Source organism: Takifugu rubripes, unplaced genomic scaffold, assembly GCF_901000725.2.
Source record: "Takifugu rubripes unplaced genomic scaffold, fTakRub1.2, whole genome shotgun sequence".
NCBI classification, from domain to species: domain Eukaryota; kingdom Metazoa; phylum Chordata; class Actinopteri; order Tetraodontiformes; family Tetraodontidae; genus Takifugu; species Takifugu rubripes.
The window spans coordinates 24,251-41,582 of record NW_021821660.1 but is presented as its reverse complement, the minus strand read 5'-3'; the positions used below and the strand labels follow the sequence as shown (position 1 = coordinate 41,582).

General features: G+C 45.0%; 3 protein-coding genes across 3 annotated transcripts; 1 reads left to right on the top strand and 2 right to left on the bottom strand.

Moving 5' to 3' along the window:
- Positions 1–91: 91 nt before the first annotated feature.
- LOC101065208 (harmonin) lies at positions 92–12,311 on the bottom strand. Its single transcript, XM_011607257.2, has 20 exons — positions 12,157–12,311; positions 10,538–10,605; positions 9,739–9,882; positions 9,518–9,656; positions 8,718–8,826; positions 8,597–8,621; positions 8,456–8,513; positions 8,187–8,375; positions 8,031–8,090; positions 7,819–7,875; positions 7,481–7,623; positions 7,332–7,397; positions 7,113–7,261; positions 6,870–6,925; positions 2,825–2,866; positions 2,241–2,294; positions 2,059–2,158; positions 1,389–1,498; positions 1,263–1,318; positions 92–446 (listed from the first exon to the last, which is right to left on the bottom strand). The coding sequence occupies exons 1-20, from the start codon at positions 12,190–12,192 to the stop codon at positions 434–436; spliced, it is 1,674 nt and encodes a 557-aa protein (XP_011605559.2). The 5' UTR covers positions 12,193–12,311; the 3' UTR covers positions 92–433.
- LOC115248717 (harmonin-like) lies at positions 2,873–6,859 on the bottom strand. The gene is made up of 7 exons (XM_029832510.1): positions 6,478–6,859; positions 6,136–6,300; positions 5,814–5,930; positions 4,926–5,612; positions 4,434–4,487; positions 4,214–4,342; positions 2,873–3,812 (listed from the first exon to the last, which is right to left on the bottom strand). The coding sequence occupies exons 1-7, from the start codon at positions 6,706–6,708 to the stop codon at positions 3,711–3,713; spliced, it is 1,485 nt and encodes a 494-aa protein (XP_029688370.1). The 5' UTR covers positions 6,709–6,859; the 3' UTR covers positions 2,873–3,710.
- Positions 12,312–12,799: 488 nt separating the features above from the next.
- LOC101064986 (coiled-coil domain-containing protein 77-like) lies at positions 12,800–17,322 on the top strand. The gene is made up of 12 exons (XM_011607256.2): positions 12,800–12,885; positions 14,074–14,122; positions 14,519–14,705; positions 14,779–14,921; positions 14,998–15,094; positions 15,292–15,382; positions 15,535–15,623; positions 15,709–15,857; positions 15,989–16,220; positions 16,562–16,687; positions 16,771–16,923; positions 17,042–17,322. Exons 2-12 carry the CDS (start codon positions 14,088–14,090, stop codon positions 17,186–17,188), a joined length of 1,449 nt encoding a protein of 482 aa, XP_011605558.1. The 5' UTR covers positions 12,800–12,885; positions 14,074–14,087; the 3' UTR covers positions 17,189–17,322.
- The last annotated feature ends 10 nt before the right edge of the window (positions 17,323–17,332 follow it).

The window sequence follows — 17,332 nt, the reverse complement described above, 5'->3', positions numbered from 1 at the left end:
GTTAAACAGAGTTAATAAACACACAGGCAAGGATTTTCTTTTTTTTTTTTTTAGAAAATCAGGTAAAAATCATGTAAAACAGAACCTTGTATGAGTGCGAGAAGTCATTTATTTGAGCTTTTGAAAAGATTACAGAGCTGCAACTGGCTACTAATTAGCTGTGATTGCTAAATTGATGAGTGATTCTGAGGTCATCACCGAACAGCCGAATAGGATGAGTATTACAGGAAGCCACGAAAATATCGAGTGACTCCTCCTTCAGTGCACAAAGAGAGTGAGGGAGCTGTAACCCGATGGCTGTCACAGAAGAGTCAGTGGTGATCAATAAAACCCTGAGACAAGCTCCCGTTTGTTTTCAGACAACGTGTTATGGTGATTAATGAAGACTGTGACTCCTGAAGGGATCAGCATCGCCAGGAAGCTGCTTTTGACTCTAGAAGAAGGTCCTGCAGGGGGAGCGAAGAAGAAACAATTAAGAGTGTGACAGACGTGCTCAATCCTGCTGTAATCAACACAACTGCATGCATGTAAACACGGGCAACGCAGGGGAAAGGAAGGTTCCACCTTGAAATACAGTCCTGCCTGCGCATTAATCACATCTCACTGCAGTTTGCATGTAACAGTCTCAAGGAACAATCTCAATCACAACAACTGCCAAGGACTTCTGGGATGATGCTACGTATGAGCACAATGTATATGACTCAGATATATGGTGCTGAAAGCATCAGCTATAACCATCCCCACTGAAATAGCAGAGCTGGTGCTGCTATGGAGCACGTGTTCGGGTCGTAAAGAAACGGCGCCTGGAGGAAGAGCCTGCTCTCTCCACATGTGGAAATGACAAATGAGATGCAGACGCATAAATCTGCGCGCCTGTAAAAAGGTGACTGAAGACAAAAGACCAAAATAGTGTCGGCTGCCTTCTGATTGACAGGGAGACTGTCACATGTTGGAAAAAGAGGAAGGGGGAGGGGCAACAACAAATGCCACACAGACCTCCCCCGCCAGGCATGCAGTGAGGAAGAGGAGGCTCGAAAACTGAGCCGATTACCGGGACGAGCGGGCGGCTAGTGGTGCAGAAGGTAGCCGTGTCTGTATAGAGCGGCACTGCCCTCAAACACCGCTCTGTTCACAGCGGGACTGACTGATGCCGACTTAGGGCTGCACACACAAACCACGCTGTCATACTACCAAGTGACGGGGCCCAAATCAGCACAGATCCGGACAGAACACATGGAGCAGGCCGCAGCGGCGATGCTTACACTTCGTCTTCGTATTCCTTCGGAGGAGAGACGGCAATCACGACGTCGATCCAGTCCTGCGGGGACAAAAGGGGCGGGCCGTCAGGGTCGGGCTGCTATTAGAGCGTTTCAGCGTCTTTCTCTCACCCCTCCGCCGTTCCAGGCCCGAGCCAGAGAGTTCTGTCCCTCGCTCAGAGAGGCATCGGTCAGGATCTTCCCGTTCACGGCCATGAGCTCGTCTCCTGGAACGACGCCGCCTGCACACAAGCACGTCGGAGGTGCTCATCGCCAAACACGCTCACAGCAGAGGGATAAGTCCTCATGTTCTACACAATGGCCTGATCCCCTCCCCCTATTACCATGGAGACATTAAAAAGGCACACTCGTCCTACTCAGCGAACACTGTGGTTGCATCTTTATCCAGGATGCTGCCTCCTCAGGTGAACTACTGGAATATAATTAGTACTTATAGATGCTCTCTGGGTCGCTGTAAGTGGCAGAATGGGGGAGCTTAAGTCTTATTAAGGACATAAAATCACTAGTTAATCAGGCAAAGTCAGCAGCGGAGTGCAGTCGAGAAGCTGAGCTCTGAAGATAATTAAAAAGGGTCAATGTCACGATTTTGTACTGATTCAATACATTGATTGAACATTTTGAATGTAGATTTTTGGATTGACTCTTCAGAACACAGCTTATAAATGTAATTTTTTTCCCTCATTCACATTTGATCATTTTAGCTTAAAAAACACAAACGTGTCCTGAGAGGCTGCGGACAAATGAATCATTTAACAACGATGAGCTGGACCTCCAAACTAACCGTGTTTATCTGCAGCACCGCCTTCATACACAGACGACACCACCAGCTTTCCCAACGGAGAGTCCGCACCCCCCTCCAGAGCGACGTCCAGCTGTCCAACCTTAAAGAACAATGGACGCCGGCAGCCTGTCACGTTTGAGAGGAGCCAAGAATCCTCTTACATTGAGCAGAGTGAAGGGTACCTTTTTGATTCTCAGCAGTCGCACATCTCTCCCATTTATCTGCTCTGAGGTGAACTAATGGTAAAAGATGTGGAATAGAGGAACAACCGTTGCACAGTGAAGTGGGGGACACAAACATGCATTTAAACACATCACAATAGACGTATAAAGCAGCATTCCGTATCACTAAATTGTGGCTAATTATAATGAGTTTTCAAATAAAACAACATTGATCACTATTCGGCCTGGTGACAAATGGAGCTATTAGCATCACTTTCTATGAAACCGTGGAGTTATCATATTATTTCTGCATCTTCCTTTGAGGTCCACTGTGTGGGTTATAGCAGTACCCAGCCTGGAGGCCATTTAGTAATATATTCCCTTTCTGACAATAGATCCCTAAAAATAACATACTGGACCGCTAACTGCAGCAGTGATGCTAATTTAAAAGGTAATTATGGTTTAACACAGCTAAAAACAGACGCCTGCTAATGTCTAGATTCTCTTCTGATTTTGGATAGAAGGAATTTAAACATCACTCAAGTAAAAACTAATTGACGATGCTAATTTTCATACAGTTGCAGCTTAATAATATCATACAATACCAATGAGTAAGGGTCAAACTCCTCCTCGTATTTCTGAAATCCCTGAAAGAGAAGCAACATGCAGTTCATTAACAGGGGTCAATATGTCAATAAGGTGTAAACACTGAGGCCAGAAAATTAAAAAGAAACGCGTGGGAGTGTCGTTAGTGTCTCTGAATGAAGTGCTGGAGAGTTTCCTTTGACAACAGATTGTTAGTTTTATGTTCCTGGCGCCATGGTAATCAGAATTTACAGCTTCATACTCGGATTTAAATCACACAGAACATCTTTCCTAATCATTCTATTTACAATGACAGCATAATTCAAACAGAAGAGCAAAAGGGACAGAACATTAGTTCTGATAAAAGAAGGCAGAGCAGACTCAGAAAACAAACACATTCATCTTTCTATTCATTTCCTGTTGTTACGCACGCACTCTCACCGGAATACAAATGTAACAATGTATAATGTTTACTTTTCTCCGTCGCGGCTGGAAACAAAAACAATAAATGCGGCGTGCTGTTTCATTTAACAGATTCATTACGGACATGGTTTATCTCCAACCACCAGCTCCTTTCATCTCAGTATTGCGCTCTGCATCACCCCAGATAGAGGGCAGATTAAAAGGCCTTCCAGTACACGAGGCTTCCACTTTGTTCCCATTCAGTTAAACCCAGCAGCAGCAACACGCATGCATGCATGTATGCGACTATATAGTCACACTGCTGCACCAAATCAATACAAGTGCAGCCATCCATTAACAACAGGGCTGAACGTATGGGCAGCGATGCAGCCGGCAAAGATTGGAAACGATAAAGGAGGATGCATCGCTGAGGCTGCAGCCAGTCGAGTGGACGTTTACCGTGATAGTGCACACATGAGCGTCAGTAGGAAGGGGGAAAAAAAACTACAAATCAAGAAAATGTGGCAACGTGCGCATTACTTGTCGCTTGGTGTTTGATTTAAACGAGGAGTTGAACGGCACCATTCGTTTCAGCATTTCTGCAGGCTGAAACAATAGAGAGCATCATCACACACAGTTCTGAGGCCAGTTCACAGCAATACACACACGAGGGTTACTAGCATCACATTAAGCAACAGCAAACATTACGTGGCAGGTTTTAGCTAATAAAGACAACGACAGGGTAACCAATGGGTTCTGTCTTGGTTTTGATATTTTTGCTGGATGTGTTGACTAAGCTTTGTCTTAAAGACTTTATTTTATTTTGCCTGTATGACTGTAAATAGAGGGTATATTACTTTGGTCTTTAGCAAGATTGTTGATGCAAATTGCTTTCTAAATCTTTTACTGTGTACCATCAGCTACCGACTGGTGGAATTTCTGGAAAACTCAGACTTGAAATCAGTAACGGCGGTAAAATAAACTCATTCGGGCGGCTCCTCTCATACCGGGCCGTCAGGTCGGAGTGCCGATCGATGCGGATCTGGCCGGAGGGTTTTGGAGGGGGGCAGCATGACGGGCTTAGACATTACGGGGGCCGTCTGACGCCTCTGGTTGGGGGGACTAGGAGCCAGCTGCTGTTGGGGACAGACCAGGTACCAGCTGGATTCATACAGAGCGGCCTTTCCGTGAGATATCAGGCAGAATTTTACCGAAACGCAGGCTTACCAGGGGAGAGCTTGACCTGGAAATTCGACTGCCCTGGGAGATGTTTCTCATTACCTGAGCCACGGCAGAAACACTGACACACATCAGAGCTCTGAGGAAATATCAGTGTAACGTGCACACCCCCCCCCCCACACACACACACACTCCCAGTTTTGCAAATATCAGAAAGCCGCGAGGCATTCAGGGCCCTCTGGAAAATGCAAAAGTCAAAACAACAACACACGGCTCTTCAAAAACCACCAGACTGCAGAGAGCCATGTACAAACATCAATAACACCAAACGCTCGCTCCTGCCACAGAATAAAACAGACAGTCAGTGGAAGTCCTAATTAATTTAGTCCTAATTAATTAGTCTTAACACGTCACCACAGCAGTGTCACGCAGAAAACATACGCATACACCTATGCAGTAGCTTCCTGCCATGCACTTTCCTTTCTTTAGTAACAGCACCACTCCAACACAGCACCCCCACACGTGATGACACGGTCTGACCTGCGGACTAGAGGGGTGGGACATTTCACTGGTGTTGGAGGAGTAAATCCCTCCCCTGGGGAGATAGCCCCCCGCCTCCCACTCGCTTTTGTGCTCAGGTGGACTGGACGACTGCTGGAGGTGGCGGTGCTGGCGGTACCCTCTGCTGAGGGGCGTCGCCTTGCCTTCAGGGTGCTGTGGGGGTGGGGGAGGAGGAGGAGGGGGAGGTGGGGGAGGAGGGGGTGGTGGGGGAGGAGGCCGCGGGGTAGGCTGAGGTGATGAAGGAGGCCGCGAGGACTTCTGTGGAGGGGGGTAGTGTGGAGAAGGGGAGCGGAGGGGTTGTGGTTGTGGGGGTTTAAGGTGAGGCTGTGGGCGGAGCTTGTGTCCCTTGCTCGTCAAGGTAGAGGAGGCAGATAGTTTCCTGGCCCCAGGTGGTGAAGGAGCCCGTCGCTGTGGAGACCCAAAGGAGGAGGTTGGGGACTGGTTTGGTATGGTCGGGTTCAGCCTGGGCGAAGGTGGTGGGAGGGGCAGAGGAGGAGGAGGGTGGTTCATGCTGGGAGGGGTGGGGGCCAGCTTCTTCAGCGGGCCCCTCAAGCTCTGGTCCAACTCATCCAGGTTGATGTCATCCAGATCAGTGGTGGCCAGGTGGAGACCGCCGGGGAAACGCTTCACGGTGGGATCAGAGGCCGGAGAACACGGCGGGGAGAGCTTTAAAATCACAACACACCAGGAATAAAAACAATGAAACCAGCACTCATATAAAAGCCATAAACCCCCCCCCCCCCCCAAAGAGCAGACCATCAAATCCGATATGACCTTTCACCCACATTTGTACGTGCATGGCTCCACACAACTTAACTGCACTGGGGTAATAAAAGCAAAAGGAGATGCCCCCGGAGGCGTCTGTACCTCTGGGGATTCACTCTCCACACAGGTGATCTGCTCCAGCCGAGTCTGGCAGAGACGTTCCACCCAGTGCTGCACTTTCTCCGACTCCTCCAGGTCTTCTCTCTCCGTCTCTGAAACCTAGGCCAGTACCAGGGTCCGGCAGCACCACACAACAGAACCAGATGCGGTTAATCCTGCAGCGTTGTAACGGTAACGCTGCAAGAGTGCATCACTTTGCATCAGCTATTCTCATTAGCAGCTAACTTGCGATCAATGTTCAGGTAAAGTAACTGAAGAAGTCTCCATATTTCCACTTGACAGGGTGGAACTTTTGCTCGTGTACCTCCTGGACCAGCCGGTTTATCTTCAGCTGCTTCTCTCGTTCGTACATCTCTTCCTTCTCCTTGGCTAGCTTCAGCTCAAACTCCATCTCCTTCTTGTTCTTTCTCTGCTCCTGGAGTGTGTCTGTGTTGGAGAGTTTCTTCTTTTTTTTCTTCTTGTCACCTTTCTAAAGGTGACACGAGTGGGTCAAATTTGAAAGATAAATATAAATGAAGGAGAGGGCAGATGAAGCTGCCTCTGCGAACCACACAGCAACGACACGCAAACACACAGTTTTTAAAACGCGTGCACGTCATCCTCGTCTATGTGAAACACTCCACACTGAAGGACGGCAGCACGCTACCTTGCGGATTGATGGCAGTTTCCCCTCATATCGATAAAACCAACCGAAGGCTACAGACAGAGATGAAAACAGGTCACAGGGAATCGAGCCCCCATCCTGGGCAGTCAACACACTAAGCTCAGCATCTAAATAGATTACAGCCACACCACAGCAGCTCAACGGACATGAATTTAGCCTCTTGCTTCTTGGAAACCAGAGATTCAATCTGCCATTTGTCAGATGCAAGAACATTTTTCCTGCAGATCGGATGTTTTTATTTGGTGGCCTCGGCTGTATTGTTAATGTGGTTGTCAAAGGAACTCCAGCACTCTGTGTGTGTGTGTGTGTGTGTGTGTGTGTGTGTGTGTGAGAGAGAGAGAGAGCGTTGGCGGAAGCTGTGGCCCCCGACTCACTCTTCTGTCCTGCTCTTCCTCCTTGTCTTCCTCCGTTAAGGAGCTGTCTTCATGCACTTCAACATCACAGCACACAGAAGTGATAGAATGAGGAAGAGGGAGGGGAAAAGAGGGGGAAAGAGAGAGAAAGAGAGCGCATGCATAAAAAAACAGGCGAACGAAGCGACACACAGGCAAAGTGAAAAAAAACCCTGCAGGTTTAGAAGTAAATGGAGGAACAAAGACAGTTTCCAGGGCCCTTACGAGAACTCTTGGTCTTTGGGCTTTGGGAACCTTTCTTCTCTGGTGGAACGGGGGATGGACTCTTTGGAGAACGGGGGCTCTTGGGCCGGGCTTTGGCCCCCCAGTCCTCCTCCCACTCCCTGTTGTGCTTCCTCTCCAGAGCTTCAATCCTTCAAAGAAGCAGGATGAGTTACGCACATCAGACACTGAATATTTAAAACCAGAAAAGCCACTCTGTACTTTTCCATCTCTTTCTTGTAGCGCTCCTCTTCCTCTGCTGTTTTCCTGGACATCTCCAAAAGTCTCCTGTCAAGTGATACATATGCACTTGCAAAACCTTTTAAAACAAGGCTAGAATTGTCTTCCGGTGGTCTGACAGGATCACTCACTGCTTCTCCTTTTCCTGCTGCTCTTTGAGGATCTTGTTGGTCTCCAGTGCCACCTTCTTCTGGTGCATCAGCTCCTGTCTGTCCAGCTCCCTCCGAGCCTCCAGCGCCAGCCGCTCCTCATCCGTCATAAACAGCTCGCTGCCCTGAGAGATGAAAAACACCCCAAGAGCTGTGGTACCCACTGGACTTCTGTCAATTACCCAAAACCTGCTTTTAGAACCTGGTTAAAGCCGACTGATGGTGCAATGTGAATAACAGCCACCAGGTAACACATTAGATAATCCAAATTAGAGTTAAAACTTCATAACAAGCTGCAGCTCTCATGACAGTGTACTTACAGCCCCAGTCAGGACAGTAATGGTCAGACTTCTGCTGCTCTTCAGGACTCTCACAGCCTGGAAATGAGCATCAAAAATGCTCAGTCTGAAGTGAACCATGCGTAGTCATCATGCTTAAACATTAATTCTGTTGTTCTACTGCTCAGTGAGTTTAATAAGAACATATAAAACAGTCTGAGTAGTCACAAAAACACAAATTTTGACTAACACACCTCTTTGTGGTCCACACTGGTGAAATCCACACCATTCACCTCCACAATCTGGTCACCAACCTGGAGTTCAGGGTGAGACGCAGAAGCGATTTAACATCAGACGAGGCGGTTGAATTTTAAATGGCGTTTTTAAATGTGTATTTTAAAAACTGTAACCTCGAGTCCGACTTCAGCAGAAAGGGAGCCTGGCTTGACATTGCTGATGTAGATCCCAGGCTTCTGGGTCGGACCACTGGAGATGCTGATGCCCATGCCCCTGGTGCCCACTAGGCTGAGAAAAACCTTCTTCTCCTTGATTTCTTTGCCTCCAATGGACGCCAGACCCGCAACACTGCTTTTTTTCTCCTGTGAGGAACCAGGACAGATAAATACTGTCTGAAGATGTCACCTGGATTTTATGAAAACACAACAGAGCTGTTACGTACCCCCGACTCTGATACAAACTGGTCGACAAACTGCCATTTGAGGGGTTCGTCTGGTGAGCTGTGGGTTTAAAACAGCAGATACGGTCGCGCTTCACATCACTCACTAAAACAGGAAGTAAACAGCGGCGTTTATTACGTTACCTCTTCGCTGGGATCATCCCCACATCTGTACCGATTAAAAACAGATATTTAAGGAATTACTGTGAGGCAAAAGTCATCAGTAACAATGCTGCTCAGGAAATTAAGGTTGGGTTTGACATACGGCGGACTTTGAGGGACACAATCTTTTTGGTCTTGATGAGACTGATGACCTCTTCGTGGATACAGGAGGAGATGGAGTATCCGTTGATGCGTACAATCTCATCTCCAACCTATCGATCATCATAGGGTTTGATGAAATGGACATGTTCGCAATCAAACTGTCAGACTGGGCCTTTACTGCCCATAACAAATGCCACCAATTTTCATTAAAGGCCGAGGCCAAAAGATTTATTGATCCATCCAACACCTTTTTTTTTTTTTTGATTTGAAAGTAAAAACTATCTGGTTGACTGTTGCCTCCTCATGTGCTTGTTTTTTTGGCTTAGCTTCACATTTATTCTCTACGTATAATGTAAATTTGCCATGAATACAAATGATTTAATCTGAAAGATAGAATTACCGGTAGTATTAGAAACAGACTGGAGTTCTGTGGCATAGAATTCTTTATATGCATTAAGAACTAAAATTGGAATAAATTAAAGTCAGAAAAAAGGAAACAACCCTAATTTACCAGTACTGAAGCATCAATCTAGAGCCTGTCTCCCCATTTTTCTTTTAAACTTCATTGTCGCTGTTTTGATCAGTTTAATATCGGTATTTCAGCACCACCTACTGTATCATGATGGTATTGCACAAGGCCGCATGGAAATACTGAAATTTGAGATTATGTATTTATCTGACACCACTACTAAAAAGACTATAGACTTGGTGTTCTATACATTCCTGTAGCTCACAGGCACTTGAACAAAAAGCAAAACCTATGCAGAAAAATAAAAGAGAAAAATATTCATAATTTGTCACCTGCAGGCCAACATTTCCAGCCTGGCCTTCTTTGACGATCCTCGATATGTAGAGGCCGCAGCCGAACTCCAGCCCTCCTCGCACGCTCAGACCCAGGCCTTCTCGATGCATCCGATCCAAACGCACCTCTTTCAGCTTCCTGGTCAAAAATGAGCGTACAGGGATGAGGACGCGTGGAGATATGAATAGAGAAAAGAAAATCCTAGATGTGCAGAACTCACCGTGACCTCTTGGGGGTGAGGAGGTCGTACTCCACCTGGTGTTTAAGTGGAATGAGAGGCCGGATGGCATCAAACAGAGGCAGGCGCTTTGGTTCGTTGATGACCAGCTTCAGATCCCCGACCAGCACGGGGAGGTCCATGGACCTAGGGGAGCAGAGAGAACACATTTACACACATAGAAGATTATAATAGTGTTCCTTTGAGATGAACATGCCATCAGCATCAGTGGCAACTTTGTGATTTCACAGCTCACTTTACCAGATAAGTTCTTCTCAGTCCCAATGATGCTGACTCCTAGGAAACCACGTTCAATGGAAGACAAAAGGGAGCCCAGAAGAGCAATTACTGCAGCGCTGCTACAGCTATGGTATTAAATCTGACCATCGGGCCTCCACTCTGAATTATTCATCGGAGCCAATTTAGCTCCGTTTGGAGGGTGAACACAAAAAAGGGCTTTTGTAGATAACTGGCCAGGCTTGTCGGAGCACAGTGGAAACTGATCAGAGGCTTAACCGGCACGTAAAAAGATTCATTGAAACATGCCCCCCCCCCCCCCCCCCCCCCCCCCCCCCCCCCCCCCCCCCCGTTCATTCATTCATTAATACGGCAGGCTATCAGAATTCTTGATGGAGCACAAAAACTAGAGGGTGTCAGACATCAGCCTGCAAGAATGTAAAAATGGAGGCATAATTGATAAAGAAGCATCAAAGAGCGCTCACACCCCCAGACTAGTAAATATAATAATGCAAATGTGTGAAAAAGCAGAGAGACAAAAGGAGGGGGGGCAGATGCCACTCACTGGTGATACATGCGGAGGACGTCGTACAGGTAGTCCTTCTCGGCTTCATTTTCAATCAGAGACTCCACCTGCAGCGAGGAACAAGCATGAAGAACCCCGTCCCGTCTCACAGCCGTGAGCGTCTCACACAAACCTGATGGCGACTCAGCTGCAGCAGAACCGTTTTGAGGAAGCGCTTTGGCCAATCACTGATGTAACACATGTCGTTCCCCTTCCAAGTGAACCAGCTCGCAACTCTGTCAACTTTAGCTTAGAGACGGAACTGTGCCGCGTCGACTACCAGCCTCCTCAGACTGGGACCCTCCCCTGACCATCAAGCCTCTGAGGAGCGGCGGCTGCACCGCTCAGGCGGGACACCAGGAGGGGGTGTCATCTTACATCTCATGACACAGGCGAAGGTGAACATTTACACCTGGCATTCACACACAAACACGCAACTAAAGATGCTTTAAAACACCGGCTCCCCTGATGTTTGTAACCTTGAAGGAATATGCACATCGCCGACGGTTCAATAGGTGCATTGCACAGAGGCATCCGTGCACGACATGGCGTTTATGGCTGTCATAAATGTATCTTGTGCGAGTGTTGAGCAACACTCAGCCCCTCCTGCAACATGGAGCCAACTGCAGACTTTGGTACCATAAACCAATGAGACGAGTCTGTGTAATGTAGCTTTCAGATATAAATCCTAAACTGTTCCCATTGAGCTCTGGTTTTAACCAAAATAACAGAACACCCATTAAAAGTAATTTCATCTGTGAATGCACAGCAACAACAGGAGCGTCCCAAATAAAAACAAGGCCTTCTTGTGGATCCATGACCCCTCGGCTCCTAATTAAACCATAAATTGTCCCATCTCTTCCGCTCAGCCGCTCAGCTCTGACTCAGTCTATGTTATCTAATGCTAATATGCTCTTTGTGGGGAGGCTGTAGTTCGGATCCCAGTTTAACCACAGGCAGCACAGATGGCTGTGGGACGATCCCAGCATGATCAATGGTTAAAACCACCCATATCCAGTTACCATTTACTCATATTCATGTGGTTGGTCAGCAACAGAGTATTCAGATCTGACGAAACTCATAAAATTCCATATAAATTCCAGTGAAATTAGCTTCCTCCTAAGTCTTTTACCTTACACAGATCAGGTGATCTACAGCCACTAGAAAAACACATCAATTCATTTGCATTTGTGTACGCATCTCTATAAACCCTTTAATCTTTAGTAACAGGATCTTCTGTGGTCCAAATATTTTTTTAAAAATAGTTTAATCATATCTTCTGTACAGTATATATGAGAGTAAACAAAATAATACCCCAATGAAAATCGTGTCACTCTGGACATCTAATTAAAAATGAATTCAACTGAGAAATAATGTAGCAACTTCATCCTGTAATATTCAACCATATAGCTATAACATGGTGTATTTAGATTATTTCTGGAGAAAATGTTAAGAACTGTTGTTTTATTTGTCCTCAGGCTTTGGATCGGGCCTGCGTCAGCTGCGTAACAACTGGAGACACACCGGAGCGACAACCAGGTAGCGCAAAGAGCATTTTAAAGATTTGTTTAATAGATGCATGAATAATATTCGGAGATAAAAAGATTACTTCACCATACCTTGTGTCTAAATTCCCGGGCAACTTTCCGCTCCATCGCCAAGAGACGCTAAAAACAAAACACAGCAGACCGTGAGAGCCGGGTTCAGGTGAAGTTTGAGAGGACCACGACATCAAGCTAGAGGTCGGGAAAACAGGGATATCCGATTGTGCCTTTCAAAATAAGATACTTCTTTTTCTGGCCGTAGGTAACCAACTTGTGAGTGCTCTACCGGTGCCTTCCGGCTTGGTGTGTGAGGTCTAATGCCCTAAGCCTTATTTTGAGTTTAGACCTTAGGGCCTAAGGTCTAAACTCAAAATAAGATAGAACCTTACAATACAATAAATAAAGAAAAACACATCATTTCGTTTAAAAAGTAATAATAATTCCACATACTATATATCACTGTATTGTGTATTTTGATAATAAAAAATAAATAAAAGAGTCAGCCCTATTCCTAAATTTGCGAAAGCAACATGTCAGGCCATAACTGTACCAGGCCACCAATATTGAATAATAAAAATAAATAAAATAAGCATTGTTCGCTTGTCATCTCAATGTGTAAAAACAAAAGTATTAATTGTTGAGTTATTTAAAATTCATGTTCCCCAGTTTAACAATATCTTAGTCGGCCGCTAGATGGCAGCACAGTAATATTTATCCCGTCCAACGAAGAAGAAAAGAGAGGTAAACTTCCGGGAATTTGAAGATCCAAAATTACAAGAGTGCAGCCTACCTGAAAGAAAAACTGTGAGCAAGACGTTTAAATGTTTATCCAAGATGTATATGTTTGTCAGACGTTGTATGTTTAATGCATGTAACATTATGACTAAGCTGTTCGCTGAGTATGTAGCTCATAGAAAATGTTTTCCTCTGTGAGTGACTTGATATGAAAGACTAGATATTTTTTTTCTTATATTTCCGTCACTGCGCGTTGTTTTTGTTTTTTGTTTGTTTGTCAATAGTCTCAATGTGTGAAGCCTCAGCAACACTGCTTTTAAACATCCCGCTTCTAATGGCGCCCGTAACGTAACTGAAATGTGAATTCGACTTTGCGTCCTACGAGCGTGCGCAATATAAACTAACCCAAATGACCTAAAACAGAATTTTAAATACGATCCGTTTATTTGGTCCTAATAAATCCAGACAGTTTATTACGTTTTTCAGTTTAAAAGGAAAAGTGATATTAAATTTGTGCTTAAAATCAAGATGGTTTCAAGTCTAAGCCCCGCACGGATAAATGGATGTGTAAGAATTATTAGTAATTACTAAGGAAAAAACCTCATCAATATTTGTCTGCACCAAAGAATGCAGGTGAAATGACATGAAACACTTGTACTCATGGAGCAATGAAATCAGCCAGATGAGCTTTTTATCTGCTATTTTATGTCATTTTATATGATTAAAGAGTTAAAAATCTGCAAAAACTGGCTGCAACTCCTTGTGTGCACTTTGTATGGAGAGTAACATGATATAAAGTTGAATAATGTAAAGAACTTATTGCACAACACCGTTTACTGCACATCTGTGGTCAAATTATAATTAAGCGAGACTTCATAAACTCCGAGTGGCAAATACTGAGTTGTGTTAGAAAGGCCCAGATGGACCAGTGCTGCTGAAATATTTGCGACTGCTTGAGCGAACACTCTCCAAAAGCTTTTCAGAATCGTGATGTTTAAGTTCATCTGCTGTGGGAATAACTCAGAAAATCAGATTTTTTTGGGGATACAGAAATTAATTGGGATAAACAGTTATCTTACAGTGTCACATGCTGCACGTCACGGCTCTGGAAACACTATAAATCTCACTATAAACTAGAAACCCCATTCTGGTTTTTTATGTTATTGTTATTATTTATTTACTTTAAATCTTCTTTTGCTGCATGTTCTTATCTGGACCTTCAGTCTGGAATAAAGTCTATCTATGTATCTTTTCAAGTGACTGTTGCTGGAATGGGTTCTCCAACTAAGGGCGTAACACCGCGCAGGTAAGCTCTTGTATATGTGGCACACTGTAACACACTGATACAAAAAACCCTTTTAACTTTTAGTATTTAAATATTTGCAAGTCAGTATGATAGAGATTTCCTATAGTCAACACTTGTCAAACAGATTTAGTTTTATGGTTAAAAACCAATGCCTTCATCAGGTATGCTGTATGATATCATGAAATAAAAATGAATTACTACTGTATGTATAATATCACAATGTCAATATTACACGTGAGCGTAACGAATATTGTTTTACAAACATTGATTGTCGCTCTGCGTTAAGTTTCGAACCATCTCTTCACTTTTTCTTTCTCTCTCCGTCTGTTTCTTCATGTTTCCAGCTACATCTGTGATTTGGCTTATTTGTGCACTAAACCAATGTTTTCCTTTCAGATCCAATGTTCGTACTCCTGCTAAAGACTCTGACTCCCCGCTTCCCTCCATCCACGAGCGACTGGCTTACTTGCGCCCGTCCCGCGAGCTGCTGGACTTCTACCGACAAAAGATCGCCCAGTTTGACGAGGAACAGGCGGAGCTGCAGCAGATGCTGGAGCAGCACAGAAGGAGCACAGAGGACCAGGTGAGACGCAGGAAAAGGCATTTCAGGGGTCCCTGTGTGGTGTGTGACCCGTTCTAATCCGATCACCTTTCAGCATAAGCTGCAGTGGGACATACAGCAGCGTGAGGGGGAGATTGTGGAGCTGCAGAATGCTCTGAGTGACATGCAGCTCTACCTTTTTCAAGAAAGAGAACAAGCTCTCAGGCTTTATGCAGAAAACGACCGGCTGAAGATCAGGTGCGTGTGCAGTTGATGACGTGACCTTGAGATGGGATATGTTGAAATGTACACGTTTATATGTACTGTTGTGCAGGGAGTTGGAGGACAGGAAGAAAATCCAGCACCTCCTTGATGTGGTCGGTCCTGATGAAGGAGAGATCACATATTTCCACCGGGAACCTCCGCACAAGGTTTTTGTTGTCTTCAATAGACAAGAATATTAAACCATCAACAGCTACTCAAGGAGCTCCCACCAGAATGTAGCTCTTTGATTTGTGGGCATATTTGCATGTGATGTTATTTAAGTGTTATTTAAGAAGAGAATTTAGGTGGGTTTGTAATACATTAGAAAATACACAAACAAATGAATAAAATGGATATGTTACAGGTCATAATCGCACAGAAGGGCACTGACAGGCAGCTGGAGGAACACCTCAGTCTTCGGCCTACAAAGCTAAAACCTGCTGGGACTAGAAGAGGTGTGAAAACATTCTTTATATCGACAGTTTTCCTCTTGTTTGTCAAGAAGTTAAAGCGACATCTGAGCTGTTCTGTAAAGGGGAAATAAAAGAGAAGGACATTCTTTCTGGCTTTTGCACATGATCTCTTACTTTAATCATTATTTCAAAAGAGATAAACAGGAGAAAGAAATCTATGGAAGGAGGAGACGGAGACATCCTTGAGCAATACAAGAGTGAAAATCAGACGTTGCTGCTGCAGGTTAGCTGGAGCCCTCCCCTCCCTCTCTGACATGCACGCGTCTTTTGATGATTCTGAAGGTCGTTGTGAAAAACTTGTTTGTCAGGTGGAGGCGCTGCAGGTACAGATGGAGGAACAAACTCGTCTGGCTAAAGATCAGATAGAGACGCTCCTGGAGGATCGACGGATTAAAGCGGAGGAAGCAGAGACACGGCGGATCAGGGATCAGGAGCAAATCAGGACTCTGACTGACAGGTGGGTTGCATTCCAAAAAATGGCTCTGTGGTCACTTTCGTCCAAAGTGCTAGAAGGAACCGATGATTTTATCAATAAGCATTTTTAATTATGACTTTGGTGTTTGGTTTCTTTGACCCCCCCCCCCACAGGCTCCAGCGGACAGAGAACCAGTTGTGTGATTGCACCAAAGATCTCTTACAGCTGAAGTTTGACTCACGGGCTCAGGAGAAGAGCTGGATGGCAGAGAAGGATCAGCTGCTGAGGAAAATGGACTCCTGCCACAACTGCATGAGAAGGTCCGGGCCCGCCGGTGCAGAGCCCCCCAGCAGCGCCGCTCATCCCTTGTCACTGTCTCAGCAAGCACGCAAAGAAGGGTCGAAGGTATTTTGTTGCGTCTAGTGCTTTAAAAAATATGAAGTTCCAAGCGGTTTTTTTTTCTTTACACTTTTAAGTATTTTATGAAAGAAATAAAACCTCATTCCCTTCAGTAAATCTCAATGCAGCTTTTCTGTGCACATTCGGGGAGAAATCAATTGTGTCCACTAGGTGGCAGTCTTTGCGCATATTTTTAAAAAAGAATAAATGTGTACAGCTGCAGCTAAATTACAGTGGAATAGGCAGCGTAGGTATTTTATTAGCCATATGTAACTATTGAAATTAAATGAAATTAGAGGGTTACTGTGGTTTTATCTTTTCTTCACCAGTTCTATTTATTTCAACAGATAACACAGGAGAAGTTGAAACAAGCTCACCATTTGGCAGAAATGTACAGAGAGCAATGTGTCACTCAGGAAAGCGAACTGGCCCAAATCAAAGAGGAGAGAGATGCCGGCCGGGAACTCTTTAAGGTACCACCAGTAGATGGCTGTGTTCTCGGAAGGCTCAGTCACACTCTATCCCAAATAAAGATCAGAGATCTCTCTGTGTGCAGGAACGCTCAGAGAAAATGGCCAAGCGTCTGCAGCTCATGACGAAGCGATGCGAGACGCTGGAGAGGAGGAGGGCCATGGAGGCAGAGGGCTTCAAGTCGGACCTGAAGATCCTCAAACAGAGATTCAAAGATATAGAAAAGCAACTCTTCAAGGTAAAGAAAACATCTGCCTTTGGCTGATAGTTTTGGCCAATAATTATTCTTATTCACATACTTTGACATTCACAGCCGTCCATACTGCTGATACTACACTTGTATGTGATTGTTTCAGGCTACTCTTAATATTGGACCCAACCAGGACTTGGCCGTTCTGCATGAGGTCCGTCAGACCAACACCAGAACAAAGAAGGTTCAGGGGGAACTGATGGCTCTGAAGGCCAAAATCTATGGACTGGAAAATGAATTAAGATTCAGCTAAGGAATGGACTTCCCTGGGTTAAAAACATGTTGTTTGTTTTGGTCCTTTTTTTTCAACCCTGTTGAGTACAGAAATATGTGTTAGTATATTTTCTATTTTATTCCAATAAACAAGATACATGGATTAAACTCTAATTATTGCCTC

Coding starts and splice junctions, on each gene's coding strand:
- LOC115248717 (XM_029832510.1), bottom strand. CDS start 6,708: ATGTTCTTGCATCTGACAAATGGCAGATTGAATCTCTGGTTTCCAAGA. Junction 5,931..6,135: donor TAAACCGGCTGGTCCAGGAG/GTACACGAGCAA, acceptor GTACTGGCCTAG/GTTTCAGAGACGGAGAGAGA. Junction 4,488..4,925: donor CCCACCCCTCTAGTCCGCAG/GTCAGACCGTGT, acceptor GCCGTGGCTCAG/GTAATGAGAAACATCTCCCA.
- LOC101065208 (XM_011607257.2), bottom strand. CDS start 12,192: ATGGAGCGGAAAGTTGCCCGGGAATTTAGACACAAG. Junction 8,091..8,186: donor CTGCTGAAGTCGGACTCGAG/GTTACAGTTTTT, acceptor CCTGAACTCCAG/GTTGGTGACCAGATTGTGGA. Junction 2,867..6,869: donor AGGAAGAGCAGGACAGAAGA/GTGAGTCGGGGG, acceptor CTTCTCTTTCAG/GGATTTCAGAAATACGAGGA.
- LOC101064986 (XM_011607256.2), top strand. CDS start 14,088: ATGGGTTCTCCAACTAAGGGCGTAACACCGCGCAG. Junction 14,123..14,518: donor AAGGGCGTAACACCGCGCAG/GTAAGCTCTTGT, acceptor TTTTCCTTTCAG/ATCCAATGTTCGTACTCCTG. Junction 15,858..15,988: donor ATCAGGACTCTGACTGACAG/GTGGGTTGCATT, acceptor CCCCCCCCACAG/GCTCCAGCGGACAGAGAACC.